This window comes from Lygodium microphyllum, chromosome 6, assembly GCF_053477565.2.
Source record: "Lygodium microphyllum isolate KBCC chromosome 6, Lygodium_microphyllum_v1.1.10, whole genome shotgun sequence".
Taxonomy (NCBI): Eukaryota; Viridiplantae; Streptophyta; class Polypodiopsida; order Schizaeales; family Lygodiaceae; genus Lygodium; species Lygodium microphyllum.
Window position 1 is genome coordinate 126262495 of NC_141140.1, and position 24861 is coordinate 126287355.

The 24861-nt window shown below is 38.3% G+C and overlaps 1 protein-coding gene across 2 annotated transcripts in view; it reads right to left on the bottom strand.

Moving 5' to 3' along the window:
• Positions 1–14553: 14553 nt before the first annotated feature.
• Positions 14554–24861, bottom strand: part of LOC148035094 (protein AUXIN SIGNALING F-BOX 2-like) — a 48809-nt gene continuing 38501 nt past the window's right edge. For both annotated transcript variants that reach the window (XM_087680050.1, XM_087680049.1), the window contains one exon: positions 14554–15908. In XM_087680050.1, coding sequence (XP_087536176.1) covers positions 15174–15908 — 735 coding nt within the window. In that variant the 3' untranslated portion in view covers positions 14554–15173. The remainder of the gene's footprint in view (positions 15909–24861) is intronic.

A 24861-nucleotide genomic window follows, 5' to 3' on the forward strand; every position in this document is an offset into this window, starting at 1 on the left:
CCCTTACCAATTGACATGATAAGAGAAGAAGTCACAGCAATGAATGAACAAAAAACTCTAGATCTCATGGTGGAGAGAGCTATAGTGGTTATGGACAATTTTTAGGGAGTGGATTGGGCAAAAAAAAGGGCAAGCCAAATGCAATTAATATAGATCATCACATTGACAACATGAATGAAGTATTTATTTGACAACAACAAGTTTGCTTTTCTCCATGGATGTGGAGAAACTTTTTTAAGTAAGGGAGGATGAGACATTGTCAATGCTAGCAAATCCCAATGAATTCCCCTTGTGTCAGAGAGCCTACCCATGGAATACAATAATCCATGGCTTGAAGATGTTCAAGGTGCTATCATGGTAGCTCTTGGGTGTGCCATCGACTCAATGGAGCATGCTCCAACTAGCAACCAAGAGTTAGAAGCAAGACAAGCCATGTTGGTGGCAAGTCATGTATCCCTATACGCTACACATCAAAAAGTCCCCCTTCCCCCAATTGATGAGTAGCAAGCCAATGAGGAGCAATCTATTTTAAGATTTTATTTTATTGTACACTATTTTGAGCTAAGTAATATAGGCTATGCTCAACATCAACAATTTCACCATTTTCCAAAAGGACCAAGGAGCTTTTGAGAAGGACACTTTAATTATGCATTATATCAATTGAATCCCCATTGGCAATATTGCCATCATACATACCTCACTCATCCCAAACACATGGACCCAACTCACAATTTTGAAGGCCCCATCAAATGTACTCTATTCTTGCATTTCGAGTGCACACACAATCATTCTTATGAAGAAGGAGTCGGTGAAGCACATATTTAGCACATACCAAGGGGAAAGGTACTATAAGACATGGGTGTCTAAAGAGTTGTGGGGGTGAGCAAGAAGGCCATGAAGCTTAGTTCAAGGATGCCCAAGTCCAAGAAGTGACACAAGAAAGCCCATGAAAAAATCAAGTGAGTAAAAATAAAATGAAATTTGTACTATTACCAACATATCAAATGAGCCTTGGAAAAAACCCTTGTAATATGCTTATGTATATAAATACATTTCTTGTATAGTCCCTCCCTCTACATTGTAAATATTTTGCATATTTTTGTAAATTTTAAGATGAGTGTACTCTTAAAGTTTTTGATGATTCAAAGTTACATGTTGGACATGGTAAGGATGTCACTAGTGATCCATGATCCCAAAAATACCAAAATTTGATGTTTAAAAAATATAATTTAAAGGACATACGAAGCTTAAAATTTGCCAAAAAATAACAAAAGAAAAGGGCCAAGGGCCCTCTAGGCCTACCTACCCATCATCACAACATGAGCAAGTTGGACTCACACATCATGGCCACAAGGCAAGCCTGGAAGGCTTCTGACCCTTTTCTCTCTAACCTCTAAGTAATATTTCTCTAAGTTTGAAAAAAATATTCACATGTGCTTTACATTTCAATACACACAATCGATTGTAGACTAGCCAAGGAGAAGAGTAAGCATATTATTTTTAAAAATCTAAAACCTTGACTGAGATTGAAGGAACATATTCAACCACTTTGGCAATCAAGTGCACATCCTACTTAACCATAGCATATTGAATTAATAGTCCACTTAAAAATACAAACTTTAAACTAATAATCACACCATCATAAACAAATATTATATGAATTGAAAGTGAAGGTCTTTCATTAGATGTCAAAATATGTACTGCAATGGGCACCTATAAAAATTCTAAGCATTTGGCATATCTAGTTTCTCTCTCCTCTTAGCCTTCTAGCTACTTGCATGTCTCTCCACATGATACTAACCCACTTGGAATGAATTGCACATAAGCGCATATACTCAAATAGACCAATAAGGTAAGCTTCTAAGGATTCCTGGATAGCCTCCCCTAGTGCTAGTCCTCCTTGCATCCAAAATCAAGCTCCATAACATCAAAAAAAATTCTTCATTGTGTATGTAAAGGGTGCTTTTCTTATCAGCAACTCTATGCTCTTCCACTACTTGCATATTTCCTTGGGGACTACCAAGTGATGATTCTTTCTTCTCTTTATCCTTTGCCCCAGGGACTCGTCCTGCTGGACCTCATTTTCCTTATCAGTCCTACACTTCTTGAGGTTGAGGTGGGGGCTACTCAACCAGGTTTGGTTGTGAAGAAATGACTAGGGTTAGTTGAGGAGTAGGAGGAGGAAGTACTTTATTTCTCTTTGTTGGGGTGTCATGTGGAGCGCTTGCCACGTCTTGAGTGTCCTTCAATGATGGTACCAATCACCTTAGGCCTATCACCCTACTCTGGGGGCCTATCAAAGTCATCCTCTTCCTCATAATCTTCACATTCACCATCATTGTTGCCCTCCACTACTATTGCTGCCTTCATCATCATTACTATCACCTTTCTCATTAGTAGAGATATTGTTCTTTTCCATATCCCCCTTGTCATTTTGTTTCCCACACTCCTCTTCCTAGCTTGCTTCTTCATCTTTCAAAGAGTCTTCTCGTTTGTGAGTTATTTTCAAAGTCTCCAAGGTTGATTGAGGGAGAGTCTTCTAACCTTTAGATTGATGGGATTGTGGTGGTGGAAGGGACTTACTGAAAGGGTTTAAGAGGGATTCACACATGGTTTCATATGCATGTCCATTTTGACATTTCCCTCTACCTCCTCATGCGCCATTCTACATGTGTATTCATTGTAGATGTGTTTTCCCACCTTTCTTTATTACATACTTGAATTTTCTACTTGAGAGATTTAGCTAATGTGATAGCCTTTGCATCCTCCTATGTGACTGAGCACCAAAGGTACATATGTAAAATTAATTGAATATTTTTACAATGTAGCTACTCTTGACACAAACCACATCCATAGGAAGTGCTTTTGAAATATGCACTAGGATCCTGGTAATGAGACTTCTCCATACTTTGGGTACTCATGTTTCCAAAGACCCATACTTCTCCAAAAAATGATTCATGAGTGTATGATATGTGCTACAAAATTATTGACCATTGACATTCAATTTGAAATGTCAAATCATACAAATACAAAAGAACACATAAGTAGTAATGTCAAAAAGGTACCATATAGTGGTGGATAATGTTGGTTTCTCCCCACACATTGATAACTAACTCTATAAAACCATTGATTATCTTATGGAATTCAACTTGACTGTGACAATTTGTTGACGGATTTAGCATTGTGCACTCCATATCATCAAAAGAATGCCAAAGTTTGAAAGAAGAATTCTTAAGATTGGGATCTCTTTTCAAATCTATACTACATTTACATAAATCTTTTCAAGGCTCCAACTTTAACTTTGATGACTTGTTACTCGGGAAGCTCTTCGCCTTCGCCCCACTTATTAACATTTTCTATGTTGCATCATGAGTTAGATCTATGCTTTCTAGTCCTTTTTAATATTGACCTTACCCCCATATACACCTAATGAATTTAACGACTCCTCAATTTTCTCAATAGTCACTTCGCATCTAGAGGGAGGCCTCATTTTTTATACATAATTGATATTCACCTTTAATAGTTTCTCAAATATGCACATGAGGCAATGCAAAGTGCACAAATGGAAATTTTTAATGTCAATTGAAAATATGGCTTTCTAATTCTTGTCAAGATGTGACCCATATTTTGGCTTCTTTCTATTGCAAGCCAGCACCCCTCTATTCCATGTCAAACAATCTATCTTAGGACAATTGTCAGTTTTTATGAAAATTTGACAAGGTAGCAATGCTAATGCCTTAGTGTGATAATGCACTTAAGTGTCTTAAGATCACTATCCAAGTGCTAATTGACATTGAATTATTTGGCTCCTTCTATGTAGAGCTTCTTACCACCTAGTTGCTTGGAAATTATGTTCGAATATGGAGTTGAAAGATCTAGGAAAGAACATTGTGGGTCTCCTTGGGCACTTCACTCACTACTAGCCGCTAAATTTCCTTTTTCGATTACATACTAAATGGAGGGACAAGTGTGCTATCCTTCACATAGGCCATTGCATAGTTCATAAGTGCTGACCCACTCTCTCTAATGTGCATCTCTTCATGATTCTCGACATTTGTCAACTTAACAACAAACTTTAAGGCTAATTTAATCACACTTGGTAAGTATAGTTGATAGAAATTTATTAGAATCATATGTATCATATTAAATTGAATGTTCTATTATAACAATTCAATACCTTCTATACATTGCACCTTGTAGAAACCAAACGAGCCATGGTGCATTGAAATTTAAACGTAACAACAAAGATGTTACTAAACTCATCATATTCTTGAGAAATTATGTTTTCAACTTTAGTTTCTTCCACTTCCATCTCTTTGTAAAAAAATATTATCATATTGCATCAACAATGGATAAATTTCATGCCATTATGTAGCTCTAAGCCAAAATGGATGACACAAAATCATAAATTTTCATTAGCTATGAGACAGCACATTTTCTAATATCCTATATATGGCCTCATAATGTTATCAACTAACCCTAGCTATTTCACATGCTATTTGAACTTCTTCCACTCACAAACTATTAAGAACATCTAGAAAAGCTCATTCAATGCAACCAAGGTGGAGTACTTTTTGACAATCTCTCAAAATTGCAACAAGATGTTTGTGTTTCAAAATTGCCTTCAAAAGTTGAGCCTACTAAGATTCACCTTGGCCTTTGGCATCATCAAAAAATTTCCTAAAAAAGAAGCATCGGCAACATCAATGGATATAGTAAATCAAGATAGTCTACTAATAGAATATTACTAACCTCAATGCTTACACATGTCTCTTTCATGCTCCACGATTCATTGATAGCAACAATGTTGGTAGTAGTGACATTTTCTTTCTTTGTAGCCCATGGGAATTTGCTTGTGTGTTTACAACTTCACTTCTAGAACATTATTTTTCTTCTCCACTTGCTTCTAAAATGTTCTTGTGTCTTTGCAACTCCACTTCTAAAATGTTATTGTCATTCTCCATGGCTACTTTTAATGATGCATTATCCTCCTCCAGGGATGATTTTCTCTGCACCTTCTCTACCATCACTTATTCCTTATGCTAGACATTATATTTGTATTGTTTCAATTCTTCTTCTAACTTAAGCACATTTTTTTCTTGGTCATTCAAAGCTTTTTGAAATTCATTAAAAGAACCCTTGTGATGACCACAATAAGAAAGACTTATGAGCATTATATAACATTGATTGATAATATCAATACACATGAATAGTGTCACGTAAACATTTGCAATAACATAATAAACCCCATTCACCATCCGAAACAAAAGTGAGAAAACAAAAAACAAAATAAAATAGAGGATTTAGGCTAATCCTAAGGTCATTTGGCTATAAGGAACCCTCAATCCAAAGATCGATATTTTTCTTTCCCTTTGAACAATATTGGGAAGCTATTTTGTTGCATCTAGGCTATGCTTAATATAAGGGGCCTTTGTCATAGCATACTCCTCATCCAAACTAATATGCAAATCCACTTTCCTTTTACAATTACTTATGTCCCAAAGCGATTCCATTAGGAAATATAAGATAGAAGAGGAACTTATGTAGATTGGTTTTCTTAGTGTAATATTGGTCTAGAAGGACAAAAGGGCAAAAGAGAGCATGGAAAATACTTAGATGAACATATAATATGGTTCAGCTTAAGCAATGGAAAAGACTACTTTTGCGGGAAAAAGAGGAGTTAATTTTTGGGATCAAAATTAGCATGCCCTACTAATGTGGCACTTGGGAGAAGTAGTGGGGCATAAAGTAGCTATGCAACTACCTCTGCAAGGTCCCATGTATCACATGTGTGGATCTTAGAAAAGGTAAATTGGTTTAGAGGCATTTTAGTGCAAAATAAAGTGGTTATGCAACTACTTTTGGAGCGTCCCATGTATCACATGTCTGGATTTTGGAGAATGTAAATTGATTTAGAGGCATTGTAGTGCAAAATAAATTTAAAAAATGGGTATTTAGACTTGAAATATGATTATGTACCTTTGAAATAACTAAATCATTTTCCTATTAAAATTTTTTACTTGTCTTTTTTTTTGTGGGGGAGGGGGGGTGTGTGGGGCGGGGGGGGAAGAAGAAAAAATATGACTTACTGATGCATTACTTTTAGAAGAGTGGTGGATTCCATCTTGGAAGATAAAAAGGGTTAGGGTTGTTACTTTTGTCATGTAATGATGACCATACTCAAATGACTAATCTAAGTTTAAGGTTTTCTAATCCATTCCTTACGATGCCCTTTTGGAGTCCATATTTTCCCTAATGGTTTATAGAAAAATGTCTTCAAAAAAAAGTATTTAGTATCGTACCTAAATCCTTATTTAGTATTTTGTCATATCGATATAATTATATGGAAGCTTCAAAATAAACCAAATCAAAAAGAATGAGTACCAATATAAAATAGGTTCAATTTTGACATTGGGAAGTCCATTTAGTAATTTATGCAATAGTTTAACAATATGCAAATTTGAATGACTATAATAGCGTGCATGTACATAAACAATGCATGCATATGTGTGTGCACATATGCACCAGTGAGCACATGCCCCACAAACATGCACACAAAACATATATGCATATACGTGCACACATGCACACATATGTACAAAAATCTTGCATGTATGTTTGCATGCACATATGCACATTAACAAACACAAACATATATACATGTGTACATGTGCACAGAATTTAATGCTTTACACATGAGCATCTATATACATGTGAGAATTGAATGCATACATTTGTGTGCATACACTTCCAACCTTGTTGAGTTTATAGTGAAACCATATGAAACTAAATAAAAAAACTAAATATATTTCACCACAAATGCTGATAATATAATTTTTTCTATTCTAAAGCATAATCATTATGATAGAATGTCATACCTAAGACATATTGTGATTTAAATGTTCTAATCGAATTTCACATATATGTTATACATTCTTCAAACTTTTTTCTTAAATTAACGTTCAACTCACATATGAGAAAGCTTTTGAGATCCTCAAATCTTATATAAAAACTATTGGAATTTAAATTTTAACAATACAATGTAATATCTAAACATTTTGTTGAGGCCTTCGAATCACAAAAACTATTCCTTGATATTTTTGTATTCATTGTATCGTGATTTCATATTGATGATAATGTCAACATAATGTATGATATTATTGATCCATTTTCAAGACCAAAAGATTTAATCTCTCTGATTATGTACATGTCACCTAAAATAATTGAATATCTTTAATATATTATCAATTTTAAAAGTAAACAAATAAGTTTTTGACCATCACTCTCCTCCAAATAGGATTGATCTTTCTAGATGATACACCATCTATACAATGAATCCAAAAGATTTAATCTATGTGATTATGTACATGTCACCTAAAAGTAAGTGCAAATTTTTTATATATTATGGAATATAAAAGTAAACAAATAAGTTTTTGACCATCACTCTCCTTCAAATAGGATTGATATTTCTAGATGATACACCATTTATACAATGAATCCAAAGTACTTTTAGTGCTATCTAATATTATAATAAATCTATATTGGCTTAGTTATGTTCACATAAAAGTAGGAACATATTCATCACATGATGAACTTGTTTTCTTTCCTTCTCTTCCTTGTGTGTGTGTGTGTGTGTGTCTCTCTCTCTCTCTCTCTCTCTCTCTCTCTCTCTCTCTCTCTCTCTCTCTCTCTCTCTCTCTCTCTCTCTCTCTCTCTCTCTCTCTCTCTCTCTCTCTCTCTCTCTCTCTCTCTCTCTCTCTCTCTCTCTCTCTCTCTCTCTCTCTCTCTCTCTCTCTCTCTCTCTCTGCGCGTGTGCGTGTGCGTGTGCATGTGTGTGTGCGCGCGCGCGCGCGTGTGTGTGTGTGTGTGTGTGATTTTCCTCTTTCTCCTTTACCTCTCATCCTCCATAGCCCATCCCCCTCATTCCCTCTCTCTACTCCCTCTGTTGCCCTCCACCTCACTACTCTCCATCATCACTATGCATGCATACTTCCACCCTCATCAGAACCCTACTATCACCATCTTTAGCCCCTCTAATGCTACAGATATAACCACCCTAGTGGTGTGCCATACAGTCAACTTACTATCCTATTGCTCTAGGTTTTTGACAAATGAACATGATCTTTTTCAGGCCAAAATACATCTTTTTGTCTAAACATCTCTAACTTTTAATTAGGAATTCTAGATTTAGAGACCATCCCCCTTGTCCTCTAGTTGCAATGTCAATGACTTTGTATTTTTAATAATGCTCTACACTTTAATTGCAAGCATAGATATGAATAAGTAAATAAGGAGCCTTTCTTAGTTATTTTATAATTGGACAACATGTTAAAAAAACGCCTAAATGAACCAATACAATTGATCAAAATCAACACACATCCATTCACTCACATTTTTGTTGTAATTAAAGCAATGCACCTCATGGGTGGGATTACCATTTTCTTAAGTTAGTCACATTAGTGGCTCTCTATTCTTCACTCACAATGGCACCCTTTCTTAAGGTTGAGAACAAAACTCCAATGCAAATCAATGGCATTTTCATGGTTCTCCATCAAAAGCATTAATGGATCCTTAGTCAATGATGGCCTCCTTAATGGCACTTGAGATTATGTTTCCCATCATTGTGATAGTCACTCCCTTGCTTATGAGAAAATTTATCTTCATTGTGATCATCACTCTACTACACATTAGTGATCCCATTAGTGATCATCAATCCATATGAGTCTCAACCATTAGTTGTTTCGCTAGTTGTTCAAATGATCGTTTGAGTTTTGTGGATGGTGTATGGTATGCTTAGATATTTCTCTCCTTTACATTCTTACATGGTGTATGGTATGCTTAGATATTTCTCTCCTTTACATTCTTACATGGGGTCTAGGTGATTATTTCTCTTGCATATCATGAGGCCATGAATTGCATATATCATAAGGCCATGTTGAGGACTTTTGTTGGATTTAACACATTAAGGCACACAATGATTTTTTTGTCAGTGTTGTGGTTTGTTATGATACACTAGACTCTTACAAATCCTTACTAAAGCTATAGGGGCATTACTAATATCTTTCTTTTATGTGCATTATTTGGTTTTAATCTAAATATCAATAATATAAAGTTGGAAGCACAAAGCACATGATCTACTCAATTGGTTACCATATTTGCAGCTTCTTACTTTATTTGATGGAATTAAACTATGGAGATATGTTAGAGAAGAGACAATGTTGATGAGAAGAATAACAAAATGTTACATTCTTTTCAAGTTTGTTCAATATCTTACATGATGAATAGGTAAATGTCAAGGTTGATGATTTTTCTTAAGTGGTTATTTATGGGCCTCGCTTTTCCTCAATGCTATGATAACTAAAGGTTTTTGAACTAAAGGAACATGATTAGTGGGGTCATGTGTCTATTCAAGGTTGGTTTGTGATTTTTAAAGAATGTTAAATGATATATACTTAGCTAGAAAGTTTCTATTTTTTCTCATTATTTCAAGGTCTCAAGGATGCTCCTCTACCAAGTGTGGGGATCTACTGACTACTAGATTCGATTGATAAGTGCATGATTTTTTTCTTATTTTGGTGTAAAATGTATTCTGAGCTTGACAAGTGTACTAAATTATGTGTTTTAACCAAATATGGAAATCCTTATTAGGTTTCTTGGAGTACTCGGTGCTTACTATGTTTATTTTTTGTGTATTAGTTCATTTTACCCTTATAGTGGATCGGTTTAAGTTTTATACTTAGCTACACAGTTTCTATTTTTCCTCATTATTTCAAGGTCTCAAGGATGCTCCTCTACCAAGTGTGGGGATGTATTGACTACTTGATATGATTGATAAAGGCATTATTTTTTTCTTGTTTTGGTGTAAAATGTATTTTGAGCTTGACAAGTGTACTAAATTATGTGTTTTGAGCAAATAGGGAAATACTTATTAGGTTTCTTGGAGTACTAAGTGCTTACTATGTGTATCTTTCGTGTATTAGCTCATTTTACCCTTACATGATACTATTCTAATTGGTCATATATTTGTTATGACAGCCTCTAATAAGTTCTAGTATGTTCTCGTGAGAAGTAGTTTACAATTCATGTTTATTTCTCTCTCTCTCTCTCTCTCTCTCTCTCTCTCTCTCTCTCTCTCTCTCTCTCTCTCTCTCTCTCTCTCTCTCTCTCTCTCTCTCTCTCTCTCTCTCTCTCTCTCTCTCTCTCTCTCTCTCTTAAGTGGTTTAAAGGTTTCATACAGATTTTAAGTCTATCTTGTGGTTTCATCAAGCTCTTGTAAAGGCGCTTCATTAAGCTCAAGCTCCCTTATGAATATGGAGTATTTTGTGAGGGTTGATGTTTCATTGTGCAAACAAGAGTGCGAAAAACATCTTCTCCTACCAAGGAACTCCACAATAATAGGTTCTCTCACTCATTCTTTTTCAAGGCAACACAATGTGACAAGGGCTTCTTGACGTTGTTCAAGACATGCTATTGTGTTATGCTAGGGTCATGTAGGGTGTTTTAATCAAGATTTTCTCATTTAAGGACAACATAGCACAATAAAGACCATTCAACATCATTGGGAACTCCATATTCTATGTTAGCAAAGGACCCACACAACACAATGTGCATTCCTAGACACCATTCCAAACCCCTAATTGTGTTATGTTAGCTTGGCCCATCCTTTCAGTACATGAGAGCAACACAACATAACATGGTGTCCTCTACATTGTTTGGGACCTCTAATTGTAGTGTATTGGCTTGGTCCACAACTTATATGTATGGGACCAAGACAACGTGATATGGAGTCATTAACAGTATTGGAAATCCTAGTCACATTATGTTGGCTCAATTCACAATTTAGGTACATAGGATCAACACATTGTGATATGGGTTCTCTGACACTATTAGAAACCTTATTGTGTTAGCTCAATCCATGCTTTAAGCACAAGGAAGCTTCAATCTACAATTTAGGCATATGGGACCAACACAATGCAGTATGAGGTCATCAACACTATCAAGAATCCAAATCACATTATGTTTGCTCAATTGATAGGCTAAGTGCATGTTACCAACAAAATTCAATATGAGGTCCTCCGCACCGTCAAGAACCCTAGTCACACTTTGTTGGCTCAATCTAAGATTTAGGTGGCCAAGACCAATACACTTTGTTGTTGGCACCATCGAGAACCCTAATCATAGTGTGTTGGCTCAATCCAAGATTTAGGTGGCCAAGACCAACACAACTTGATATGCAATCATTGACATAATTGAGAACCCCTAATCATGTTGTACAAGCTCGATCCATAGTTTAGGTATATGGGACAAACCCAATGCAATATGGGAGCCTTGAAACTTTTAAGAACCACTAATCATTTTGTATTAGCTCAATCCACAATTTAGGCTCGCATATCAACTCAAGTCCATTAAAATGCAATGTGGGATGCACCATTTTCAATCATTGTGTGGGTTTAGGACTAGTACAAGGCCACCATTGGCCACCATCATGAACCCTCTATTTCATTGTGTTGGGATCGTGTTTGATTCATTGATTCACTCGCTTTTATTGGTTTTTGTAGATGGCAGACACAAAGCAAATTGCCAACTTGACATTAGCAAGGGATTCACAAGCATAAAGGCTCAACATCCAATAAGAGCATGCCAACATTGCAATCTATGTAGTGGAGACAATAGAATCAACATAATTGCTTTCAAAGGGAACCTAAGAGAATCCATAACCATGTTGAGGCTATGATTCTAAAGCTCCCATTGACTAGAGTGTGGTTTACAAAATGTGTAAACAATGACCTTGACTTTTCATGGAAGGCTTCAATTTTAGGATGCTTGCTGAAGGTCATAAACATATCTCTATTGCAACTAGCTCCTTTACATATGTATCTTTTATAGCAAATAATCACTCATTATGTTTCTCTAGAACTTTTAATGTATATCTAGTAAAATATCACATTATCCACAACTCTATATCCATCAAAATGTTTGTCATGAAAGACTAGATGGAATCTCTAAGTCACACTTAAACACATCAATATACAAAGCAACCAAATGCAAAGCTAGGGTATTTTGTAGATTCACAAGACCTATACATCCTCATCTACCTACATACTTGTATTACCACTAATCTCCAAGGCATCAACAATCTCCTTCCACACATCGACAAACCCTACATCCTCACAACCCATCATGTCTAATCTCTCATGACTCATACCGTGTGCAACCTCATCCAATCTATATAAAAGCAAACCTCCTCATCTACACAAAGCGCATCATCAATATTTGAAACTTCTATATGAGCAATTGTATCTTTTCCACGTCCAATGCAAAGCTAAGGCTCACATTGCAATCATGCTCCATTTACACATGTTCAATAATGTGTTCCTCAACATGAATACATATGAGAACTATCCATACCGTCCATTCAATTTTCCTTTGCATTAGTTTGTCAACCTAACAAAGAACTCATGTATGTTGTATATTGTTTTTTCAGGGAGGTCTCAAACCTCCAAAAGACCTCATGAACCTAATACACCACCAGAACCTAATTTAACATTCAAAAGTCCCTTCTGTTGCATTTCCCTCTTAACAGCCAAAACACACACACACACACACTCTCTCTCTCTCTCTCTCTCTCTCTCTCTCTCTCTCTCTCTCTCTCTCTCTCTCTCTCTCTGAACATGGCAGGTAATGAGCAACAGGCGAAGGCGTGGTCTCAAAGACAACTCTCTTACAAAGCACAACAAAAGGCGGGTGTTACGCGAGCTGCTGTGCAGGGTAATGTACCTGGACCCGGGGTAGGTGTGTGTAGAAAGCTCGGGCGCCGAGCAGGCAGAATGCAGCAATCTCCGCCGACAAGCTAGCATCACAATCGCAATACCGCTATTACCACTCTTTTGATGTGGAGGGGTTTGACTTCGCTCGTATAAGACCAAGCCCCAGCCAAAGCTCTGCTAGGATTTTTGTGACACAATTTTTGAACATATTGGGGTTGAAAACTGTGTAATTGGAAGGGACGAAGGGAGCAATCACAGGGTCGGGGCGAGCAGCACAGAGAGAGAGAGAGAGAGAGGGGGGGGGAAAAACAATACAGAGAGAAAAACAAAGAGGCAGACGGGGGGAGGGAGGCGGGGGGGAATAAAGAGCAAAAGCAAAGAGGAAAAACAGCCAAAAAGACAAAAGGGAGATGTGAAAAAGAAGAGCGGGAAAAATAGAGAAGATAGGAGGAGGTGGAGGAGGTTGAAACACTCCCAGTCTGTCCCAGATTAACACATATCATAAAATTCCAAGTTTTGAACCAATCTTGAGAGAAATGAAGAGCCAATTGGAAAAGAGAGGGAGGGCCAAAATTAAGAGCAAAACATAAGAGAGAAAAAAGGCAAAAGCATTTCTCAGAATCTCATCTCAAAAATACACTAACAAAGCAAGCGTTGAAAACAATTCACTATAGCAATGATCCTCAAGAAAAATGCGACAAAAAGTAATAATGCTTTTCTTGTAAAGTTCATCTTCCAAACGTAGCTTTCCGTTCATCTTCAACAATTTCATACAATTCAATACGCTGAATGACTGCGATTCACTTCTCAACATTCTCTTCCAAACTACAATACAAATTTCTGATATATGTTTTTCCATCTTTATGGAATAACGACGGTACACCTAAAATCTCTCTTTCATCAAGGTCTAACTACACTACACGTGTTCCCCGACACACTCCTACATTTTAATAGCATATGCATCATCTTGTAAGCCTTGCCATGTGAAAGCAACTTTTACTTCATTATCCCTATCGTCTTCATCAAATAGCAATCCTACCGTGCAAAATTAGCCTTAACGGGACAACCAAGAGCCCTGATCCTGCAACCATTTTTCCATGCTTGCAACCCATGTTTTGCCCCTCTTGGACCTCTAACACTCTGAAACACATCCACAAATCGCTCTCTGCTTCACAGGTCATCCGGAACAAACATAAAGAAAATGCAGGGAATACTTCCAAATCGGAAATACTGAAAACTCGAGGCACTTACAGACACGCCTCAATAGGAGCACTAAATGAATGCCAGGAGCAAAAGCAAGATGAAATACACTAGATGTATGCCTCCAGTGCTCGATTCCTAAAATGAAGAGCCTAGGAACTTCCAACGAGAATTCCAAAGAGTTCACTCACACTACCTAACGTAAGCTCTAATAATCAACTTCCACAACTCCCGCCGAGGCCTCTATTGACACCTCTAGAGAATCCAAGATAACACCAAAGTCCTGAGAATATGGCACTCATCGCACTAATCGTCTTAATCTTGAACTGGAGACTAGATATGGACATAATCCACGATCAACTCCTATCACAACTTGCCGCCATTGTATCTCAAAGCCTTATATGCAATCTCTAGCTCTCAAATCACAAACACAGTCATATGCACATTTAGCTATCAAAATTCCAAAAAGAAATATGGCGATGAATACCAAAAACTCGTCTTTTTTAATGCAAACATCAATCTCTCAAGTTGTAGCCCTCCATAGCACATACAATTATATTCGCAAGCTTCTCAAAAGGCTCAATCCTTTTAAGCAGAGGCTCATATCTTTTTAAGCACTTCATAAGGTCAGTGGTTACACTGCTTCCAATTAACCACTGCCAGGTTCAAACGAAGACTTAGTAATCAATAAAAAACCCACTTGTGCAAGTGACTAGAAAGTACTATAACAGATGGACGAATCTGAAAGTTGAATAACCAACTTGAGAAGGCAAAGCTGTATGAACAGAATATACTGTGAGGCACCAATTATCTTGGGTGAAGTACCCAGAAAAACAAGTGCTCGGACAACTGAAATGAAATAATGAAACAGCACGACAAAGCTTTCACTGCTCCTCAGACTTTAACAACCAAAGGAAAAAAGCTTTCGCCTGTCCACCTTTTCATTCGCCCCTTGTAACATCCACTCTGAATGCTGTTGAACCTGACTCGGGTAGCCCTAGGGACCTTCAGACATGAAAAAAACTTGAATCCTATGTTTGTCCACTTTTACTAACAGAGCAAATACCTCATTACCTTCATTCTCTAGAAGGCAACACCAACCTAAAGGCTTTATCTGCTCATCCATGAAGAGATGGATAGCAGACCAAGGCATGTCTTGTTTGAAAATTACAGATAACCATAAAAGGGCTGTTTTGGAAGATCTTGTCAAAGTATTGTGACAAAGGGAGGTAAATCCTTTCGAGGGCCAACAACAGACCTATAGACATAGAGACTCTTAACTGCTTTTTCTCTCTCACCTCCTTCGATCCACTCTACAACTAACCAGGGTTTCTGCTGAGCCAAGAAAGTGCATCCTTGCACCGTGACTTTGCAATTTGACATCCACAGAGATCTCATAAATTCATAACGATGTAGACCAGACAATAAAGCCGCATCTCCAAATGGGCTGTCTCTGATTTCAAGTTTCGCTAAACTTGTACATCCATGCAGTACACACTGCATGCCTTCATCACTTCCTCCAGAAAAAGCTACTGACAGCCTTTCAAGCTTGCCTCCAAATGATCCTATGTACTCAAACACTCTGTCAGTAAGCATGCCAGAAAGGGCGAGTCGACGTAAATTTCTGCAATTCCTTACAATAGCTCCAAAGCCTTCGTCCATTGGCTGATTTGTTTTACAGTCAGGTGCTTGTGGATCCAATGTAGCCAGCCGAAAGCTCTCCAGCATAGGGCAGTTCCTGGCCATGGTTGCCACAGCATCATTTGTCATCTGCCCACAGAAGTACAGGATAGAAATAAGTTTTGGGCAGCCCTCAGCAATAGACACAAGCCCCTCTTCAGACACACCTTGTCCTCGTCCCGGATAAACTCGCAGATCCCTTAATTCTTTGCACGTTGCAGCAAAGGCCTTAAGACCTCCATCCTCAACAGAATCTAAAATCTGCAGCAATTTGTTGTCATCAGGCATTGATAAGTGCAGACAGATTTCTCTGAAAAAAAATAAAGAAGTAAAGACACATTATTGACAACCGTGACTCTTCAATCCAATCCAGGATATCTATGTTGCTAAAGGCCAGGCTGTCTAACTGAAATAATCCATCAGTTGCACAAGTCTCACAATACAATGGAAGCTTCCTGGTTCTTGCACCCATTAACAAAGTTTCCAATCTATGATGTTCACATTGGCTAGGCACAGACTACGAGTTCATAACAAAAAACGAATTCTCCTTTTAAATACCCACAGAGCAACAATAGAATGCAAGGAAATCCAAAAACACAACACCAATACAATTCTGCCTCCTAGCCAAATTTGCTAACAACTGTGATCTCTTTGGATGACTATGGCTCTGAGTAAGAACTTTTTCTAATGAGTTCCTATCATCTAGAGGTCGATTCTAACATGTCTAATTCTCAGAACAATGGTTTCCACTGGGTACATTAAACTGAACTTGCAAGATTTCACCCTTTTTCTCGTGGCAAGCTGTAACCCACCTACGCATGTCAGTATAGGCCACAATACTTCCAAAGAAAGCTACACACAAGTGATTGTGAAAGAAGACCTTGTGACAAGGTAGCAGCCTGGACAGCCATGCTGCAACAGACGCAAGCAGTGAAACCCACAAGTGTGTGGCAGGACAAGTGGAGCAACCAGATAAGCAGTATCAGACAGGAGGGCCAGCCAACCTACAGGTCAAACTGCCACATCATCAGGCAGCAGGCATTGCAAGCGGCAGGGCTGCTCGAATGCCTTCCAAGCATCCCCCACACTTACAAGTACATACACGCACGTGCACAGAGGAGCTACCTTGCATAGCCATGTCACGTGCTCAACTGGTCATTACAGTCCACCTTGTCGCCTTTCCCCGAACCACTCACCTCTTGCCCCTACAAAATTGGAAACCCTCCCCACTCACATCACACTTTATACAGCCAAGCCAAACACACTGAAAGTTCTCTCTCTCTCTCTCTCTCTCTCTCTCTCTCTAGGTAATTGTATTAACTACGAAAAAAGTACAAGCTTACATGGTTACAAGATACATGAGGGCTCTAGGCCATCATGCATAGTCTGAGACATCACAGTCAAGGTACAAAGGAAGCAGAGTGACTAAAGGGGGGCAGAAGAAACTGCAGTGTGCCAAGTACGCAAATCCTGTCGAGGAAGAATATCTGTTAACTCAATCAAATCGAGTTGCCAATGGAGAAGTCCTTTCAAGTGGGCTATATGACTCTGCACACCTGATGAAGCATCAAATATGAATGCATTCCTCATGGTCCATATATACCAATAACCCCAGAAGCATAAGAAAGGAAAGAGCACTTTCATATCAGCCTGCACAGGGTCCACAAACTTGGAATGTCCAAGGATCCACTCCTTTGGACACATCAATAGCCCAAGCACTCGGAACCTACAGAAGTGTAAGAAAGGAAAGAGCACTTTCATATCAGCCTGCACAGGGTCCACAAACTTGGAATGTCCAAGGATCCACTCCTTTGGATACATCCATAGCCCAAGCACTCGGAACCTATTGGCTGAAAGCTCTCTCTCTCTCTGTGTGCGCGTAACAAGTAATTCATATTTTATCAAATGACTACAAAAGTACCAAATGACCATAAGAGAACAAAAAGTCAAATGATTAAAAGAGTACAAAAAGTCATGGCAAAGCAGTTCCAAAAAGTGTCATATGCCAAGGGACCAAGTCCTTCCTAGAAAGGAGATCAATGTGTTTAACGTTCAATTGTGAATGTAAGAGACATTCCAACTTAGCAAGCTTTCCCCCCCCCCCTCTCTCTCTCTCTCTCTCTCTCTCTCTCTTTACACGTGTGTGTGTGTCCATATATATGTATGTACACACACACACACATACATACATACATACATATACACATAAACGTATGTATGTACATACACACACACAAATTGTGTGTGTGCACACACGCGTAAACCTCATAATGATCACCATTTCTCTCCAAGCCTCAAGCAATGTTAGCACAATAGTGACGTGCAGACTATGTATAGAGCCAAGCCAGACTGAAATTTGGAGTTCAAGCTAGAGTCAAAAGCCTTTCTATACAGGCAAGCCAAGGACACAAGCTGAAGTTCAAGATGCTCAACAAGAGCAACCACCCTTTGGCATTCCGCCAAGTGTGTGAACTAACACTCAACAATTTTTATTGAAACTTGTTGTGAATTCCTCTTTCCATCTACTTTTGTGCTTCAGAGCTATAGTTTACCAACATTATTGCTATCACTGTTCCTTGTAAAATGCTATTAGTTATGAGCTTCCTCTCTTTCACCATTCATTGTAACATGGTGTGAATTGTCCAAATGAAGACATGTGATGCTTGAGGTTGAGGTTGTGTTGCCTTATGCTAAGCTTTGGCGTTCCTATGTTTTGGACAGGGTAAGGCTGCTAGCTAGCTGCAATACAGTTTTAGTACTTTGTGCACAGTGACCAGCAGGTTGAGACACTAGAATTAAAGACATGCATTAGCGCAAAATTATCATGCATTTAAGCCTAATTACAAACAGCCCCAAAAAGATTTATTTACAAAAAAGGCACCATCTTCACTCAATACGACAAATGCCCAAAAACCCTGATAGAGGAAGTGGAAAACAGCCCCAAAAACATTTTTCGTAGTCTTCCCTCAATAGGACAAACACCCAAAAATCCCCAACAAAAGGGCATGTTGTGGGCACCCATCCAATCCCTCTCCTTTTGATCATTATCATTTTGGATCACTCATCTCTCTCTCATAACTCTCTCATCTGATCTGCCATCTCTCTCCTACAACCCACATTCCTAGAGGTGTTCCGACCCTACTATTACCCAGCGTGGTGCCAGCTACTAGTTGTTGCAGCCCTACCTATAGGTCATCAAGCTCAATTCCAACCAAAGAGTGAGTAGAAGTAGTTTTCTCTCATAAGATCATGTAAAGATGTATGTGCACACATGCATCACTTGCTATGCAACAAAAACAATTGATTTCTTTACAAGATGAGTATAGAAGGAAAATTTTTTATTTCTTCGTTGATGAACAACAATACATTGTATGGCTTGCTTCTTATTCTTGAAATGAAAGAAGAGCTCCAGGAGGAGAGGGTGTAATGAATTTATAGCTACCCTGTAAATTACCAACAAAAGAAGTGGAAATATGGAAGTATTTGATGATAAGGAGTGGAGGAACTTTAAGAAGAAAAACATCTCAAGTTGTGCGTTAAAGTCAATATTAGAGCAGACCCTTCACAAATCAATGGATTCCAAATTTTTCTTGCTTCTTCCCCACACCAAAGGCCTTTTAGAAGGCCAATTCGGCAGCATGGATGATCCATGTGAAGAATCAGTATTGCATGTGGAGAAAACATACATACAAGTAATACTCATCCCTTGAAAACTTACTCTCCTTTAGAGCTATATGACCTTGGCAAGATTGAAAATATCCAAGCTTTCAAGGAAAGTTCGAACCTCAATGACATGGGCAATGTTAGGAGGGTCACAATCTAATACAACATTTTGTAACCATAAGTCCAAGCACATTTCAAACGTCCAGATAATAGGAAGCAACTAAAGTACTAAAGAATTAGAATTTCTATACACAACTCAAGATATAAAATTGATTGGTTGTCTATAAAGGAAAGTGTGTGTCATTGCTCGTTCATGAATTTACTAAGTGATCTTGAAAGACAAATTTAGCCCTAAATCTAATATCGGTTGATTGGCCTCTTAAATCTCCCTCAAATTCAACTACTAGATGTCAAGTCCTAAGCCCTCAATTCTAAGAGCGCATCCCAAGGCAGCTATCAAAACCCTTGTTTCTATTGTGAATGAGGATTTACAATAAACAGATATTGACTGAAATATTTTTCTCTAATGGCTCAAACTACTAAAAATACTAAGATAACTTAAGAGATCGCTAGGGGATGACAAAGAATCTTATAGAAAGAGAAATTTCAAGGTTTCATCGCAAGGAAAACTGAAAAAATGTATTAAAACAGCCATGGAAGATGTCACCTACAGCTTAGGACCAACAAAAAGATTGGTGCCCTCTCCTGTTTGCTATGATCTACACTAGGAAGGACCTTGGGCTCTACTGTCTCCTACTCCTAGAGGGCTCCAAATTGTTGTCACATGTTGTAGGACTAATCCTTGGTGGCTGCAAATCACATCAATAGTTCCTTCTTCCTCTCTAATAATCTCCTTCTGTCATACAATTGTTGAAACAAACTTCCAACAACCTCAAAAAACGTTTTTTTCACTTGCATGGGTAAGTTTTGCCAGGTGGCAACCTTCTTATTCTATTTTTTAGTATTATCTAGCTTATTAAATTATTTTTAAAATATTAATTTTAAAAAGAAATTTAATAATTATTCTATTGCTCAAAAAATTAATTCCACCAACCAATAATTAAATTAGCTAGACTAATTCATATTCCAAGTATCCCTGAGCAATTATTGACTCTTACACCAACATTAATTAATTAATTGATTAATTAATGCATAGTCTCTAATGTCACCACTGACATTAGTTGTCTAGGCTAAAATCTAACACGAGGTAGCACCTAGTACATGTCAAGTATAACTTATTACAACTTGTGCCTTTGACACTCACAGCATGCTTAGGATCCTTGCCTTTTACTATGAAATGATTGCCATGTGCATCACATGTACCAAACAACCTTGCACATATATTTAATATCTTAATTAAATGTCATCAGTAAGATTATAGCATTGTGCCAAAAGAAAAGCATATTGCACTTAATTTCATGGGGCATCATAGTCATAACATTAGCCATTGTTGTCTAACCATGCCACATGCCCTGAACCTTGCTGAAAATTTTCAACGAGCATAAACATCAAGTAATAGTGAGAATTAGAAACCCATCGAATGCATCCATAACTCATGTTTCTCAACTATTCTGACTCCGCAACCATAATAAAGCAAATTCTCAAAGTAAACCAGGGCTAAAACTGTCAATGGCATTTACTAGCATACTGTTCAACATGGAACCAACTGTAAACAATTGAAAACGGATCATAATCTAATCATAAACTGATCACTTGTTGATCTGATAACTGATCACAAACTACAACAACTTGTGTTATCGTTGTCCAGCCATTTGCAGCAAACATGAACTCCAAAGAGAGTGGAAGAGACCATCAAAGACATCACCAATGCCATAGGTGGCTAGCATTTGAAATTGATAATGTGAAAATGCAGCATTTTCAACAAATATGACATCCCTACTACTGACTAAAACTTTCTTTGTGCATGGGTCATACAAGCATTTTACAACCTTGTCATCAAGCTTCCCACAAAGCTCTTTTGAAACATGTACATAAGCTATGCAAAAAGTAGTCAACCTTGGGTTTCTTGCCATGCCATGCTTCAAATGAGGTGATCGTCTTTAGCATCTTATTGGATGCACGATTCAACACGTGATTTACACACTGAAGGCCTTCTAACCAAAATTTATGAGATAACCCCTTGCCTTTGAGCATACAATGAGTCATCTCCATAAAAGTGTGATTCTTCCTTTCAACAACACCATTCTACTAAGGAGTCATTCTAACAATGGCTTTGATATGTAATGCCACGATCAAGTAAATATGTCTCAAAAGCACGAGATGTATACTCCTTCCCTCTATCGGTGCAAAGTGTCTGCACTTTCAAGCCAGATTCAAGCTCAAGCTTTGCAACAAGATGTTTAAAATGCAACTATTGTTGTTCGTGCATATAACACACTTACCAATAAGGACTACATGCAAAGAGGGAAAAAAACACTTGCTAAAAGTGATGTGCTTTGAAGCTCTACTATCAAAATACCATATTTGTTGTGTTTTAGCAACGTTAAATGTTGAATCGGCCATTAAAGAATCATAACAGCAAGTCAAAAATGCATAATCCTCCTCCACAAAATTTGTTAAGGCATCACCATCAATAGATTTGCTGGCTGATGTTTCTTGAACAACCAAACTGGAGTCCTTTTTCTTCTCTTTGGCTAATCTCTTATTGCATTCATCAATATAGTGATTTGGCTTCTTGCAATAATGACATTTCCCCTTCTTTTTAGACTTTTCTATGTACAGTTATTTGATGGCTGCCCCACATCACCCTTTCGCAATTTTTTTGCATTTTGCTTGACTCTTCCTTTGCCTTTGAACTTAGAAAGCATAGCCACGTTTCTCTTGCAACAAGAGGCCTTCCAACTCCACAAATGTAAGGGGCTACTATCCCCTCCCCCCAAAGAAAACATCAAAGAGGCGTGAAAACAAGGATACGACCTTGGAAGAGAGTTCAATGTGATGTTTACCAATTCAACATCCTACATGATTTCATCCACATTGAGCAACTACTCGCACAAATCAAGTATGTGAGTAAGGTGATCTCTCATACTATCACCCTCATCCTTGCTCACATTGGCCAACTCTCTACAAAGATAAGATATTCTGGCCTCATTATGTGCTGCAAACGTACGTTTAAGTACATCCTGTGCTGATTTTGAGATCTTACATTATTGGATGTGTGGAACGATCGATCTTTTCACTGACAAGGCAATCAAAGAAAGTGCATGTGCATCATTTGAGTCCCATCTCCTCTAATCCTCAATAGGAGAGGAAGGAGAGACAGCAGCACCAACAGCCTGTCCTCTAGCATTACGTTGAGGTATATGAGGTGCAAGACCTCCTTGTTGCAAATCACCTGTAACATAGTCCCACAAGTCTTTCACTACAAAAAGCTTACAAACCATAAAACTCCACAACAGATAGATCCATCAAGTTTGTCCTCCTGAGTGAGGACACCAAGGATATTGCTCTAGTCATTAGTCCCTTGACATGCAATGTTGTCAATAATGGACAAAAATCTACAGCCAAATACTTCTCTGCTAAAGTATAGACTATGCTCCTCACAGTACCGAGAATCCCCTTGGGATAACGCAACCAGCACAAAGCTGTCGCACAAATGCCAAACTGTGACCAATTTGACCCAAATCACCACTCTGCCAAGAAATAACAGCAATGCACTACTATACCACACCAAACCCATAATGTGTGCCCTCAAAAGTACAAACAACAACTTAATGCCGATTCTAAACGAAATTTACTGAATTTTCTAAAATTTTATACTCAATTTAACTATAACAACAATTAAAAGCTATTGTACCACTTTTTTGTTGCTTTGAATGCATGTTGAGCAAAAGCCTCAAATTCCTTCAAAAATTTTCAAAAAAATTAAAAAATTTGTACCTTACAACTTAAATTTTTACACTAATGTCACCTCGAGGTACATACAAATGTCGATCAAATCGTGCAATAGCAATGTTTCCAATGAAGATCTTCACATGGGATTGCAAATAGAGCAAAAGCTCCAAAATTTTGGGCATGAATCTCAAAGAAATTGAAAAGTTTCTTCAAATTGGTCTTCAATTTGAACTCCGAGACTGAAAATTGACAAAAGCCTTAAATTTTGAATGGCACGAGCTGCAATTCGGAAAAAGATGGCCAAGATGGATGGAAAGTTGCAAAAATTTCAAAAAAAACCCAAACCTAAAAAGTAGGGATTCTACACTTTTTAGGGTTTGCGAAAAATCGTAGACATGGTTGAGAATATGGCGAGCAAAGGTGAGAAAATAAGGGCAAAGCTGAGAATAGCAACAGCTCCTCCAAAACGGTAGCTCCTCCGGCCACATGCAAGCTGCATACAAGAATGTGTGTAGGACTGCATGTAGGGCTGTGCACAAGCTAAAAATAGCAGCATCTCATCCTTCTCTTCCTCAGCTAGAGAGGAAGCTGACAGCAACAAGACCTTAGGCGAGGCCGCGCCGACTGACAGTGGCTGAACTGAATTAGCGCATAGAACCTTGCTCTGATAACAGGGGTTGTAAATGTCTGAGTGAAGCAATGCAGAAGCGAAAGACCATGACAAAGAGTGAATAGAGAGAGGAGAGAGAGAGAGAGAGAGAAAGAGATAGTGAAACGTAGAAAATCTGCAATGAAGAATGTTGTATAAGAATGCAGAATTATACAAGGATGCAGAGAAAATATCTATATATGTCTCCACCTCCAAGATCTCGATCTCTGTCAACAGCGAGAGCAATCTACGCAATCAGCAGGCTGAAACCTGTTAGAAATAATGTGACAAGACTACTGGAAACGCAGACTTTTAAAGGCTGAAAATAATACCCCGAAAATAACCTGAAATAATCAAGTCGACTGCATTAAATGCAACAGCGGACTGCTTGACTACTGCCACATGGCAGCCTACCACGTGGCACTATTGACGTGGCCAAAGGAAATGACTCTCAACACCCCCTCTCAGATCTTGGGCAAGGAATCGGATGGAGGGATTTGGAAAGTCGGTGAAGCAAAGCCTAGAGGAGTGCCTTCGTAAACAAATCTACAAGATTGTCTTCAATCTTACACTATTCCACATCAATGGTCGCATCCAAAAGCTTCTCCTTGATGAAGTGATACTGGATCTCTATGTGCTTTGTCCGAGCATGGAATACAAGATTTTGGGCCAAGACAATGCAACTCTCATTGTCGCATTGTAAGATAGTAGGACGAGTCTGTGAGAGTGCGCAGCGAAAGAAGAACACGAACACAGAGGAGAGGAGAGAGGAAGCAGAGAATGAAGGAAGAAAATCTGCACTGACTGAGATGAATGCTGAATACACTGGAATGGACAGAACAGTCCCTGCACGCAGCCCGGAGCGTCAGTGAGGGAACCAGGACAGACTAGAAGCAGAGGCAGCACCAATGCCGGAGACGGAGACGGAGGGAGGAGTGCTGAACCTGCAAAGCATGAATGAGATGAATGCTGGACTGACTGGGGGGGCAGCTATAAATAGCCCCCAGCCAGCAAACTGGCCGACCTGGCCAGATCTGGCCGACTATG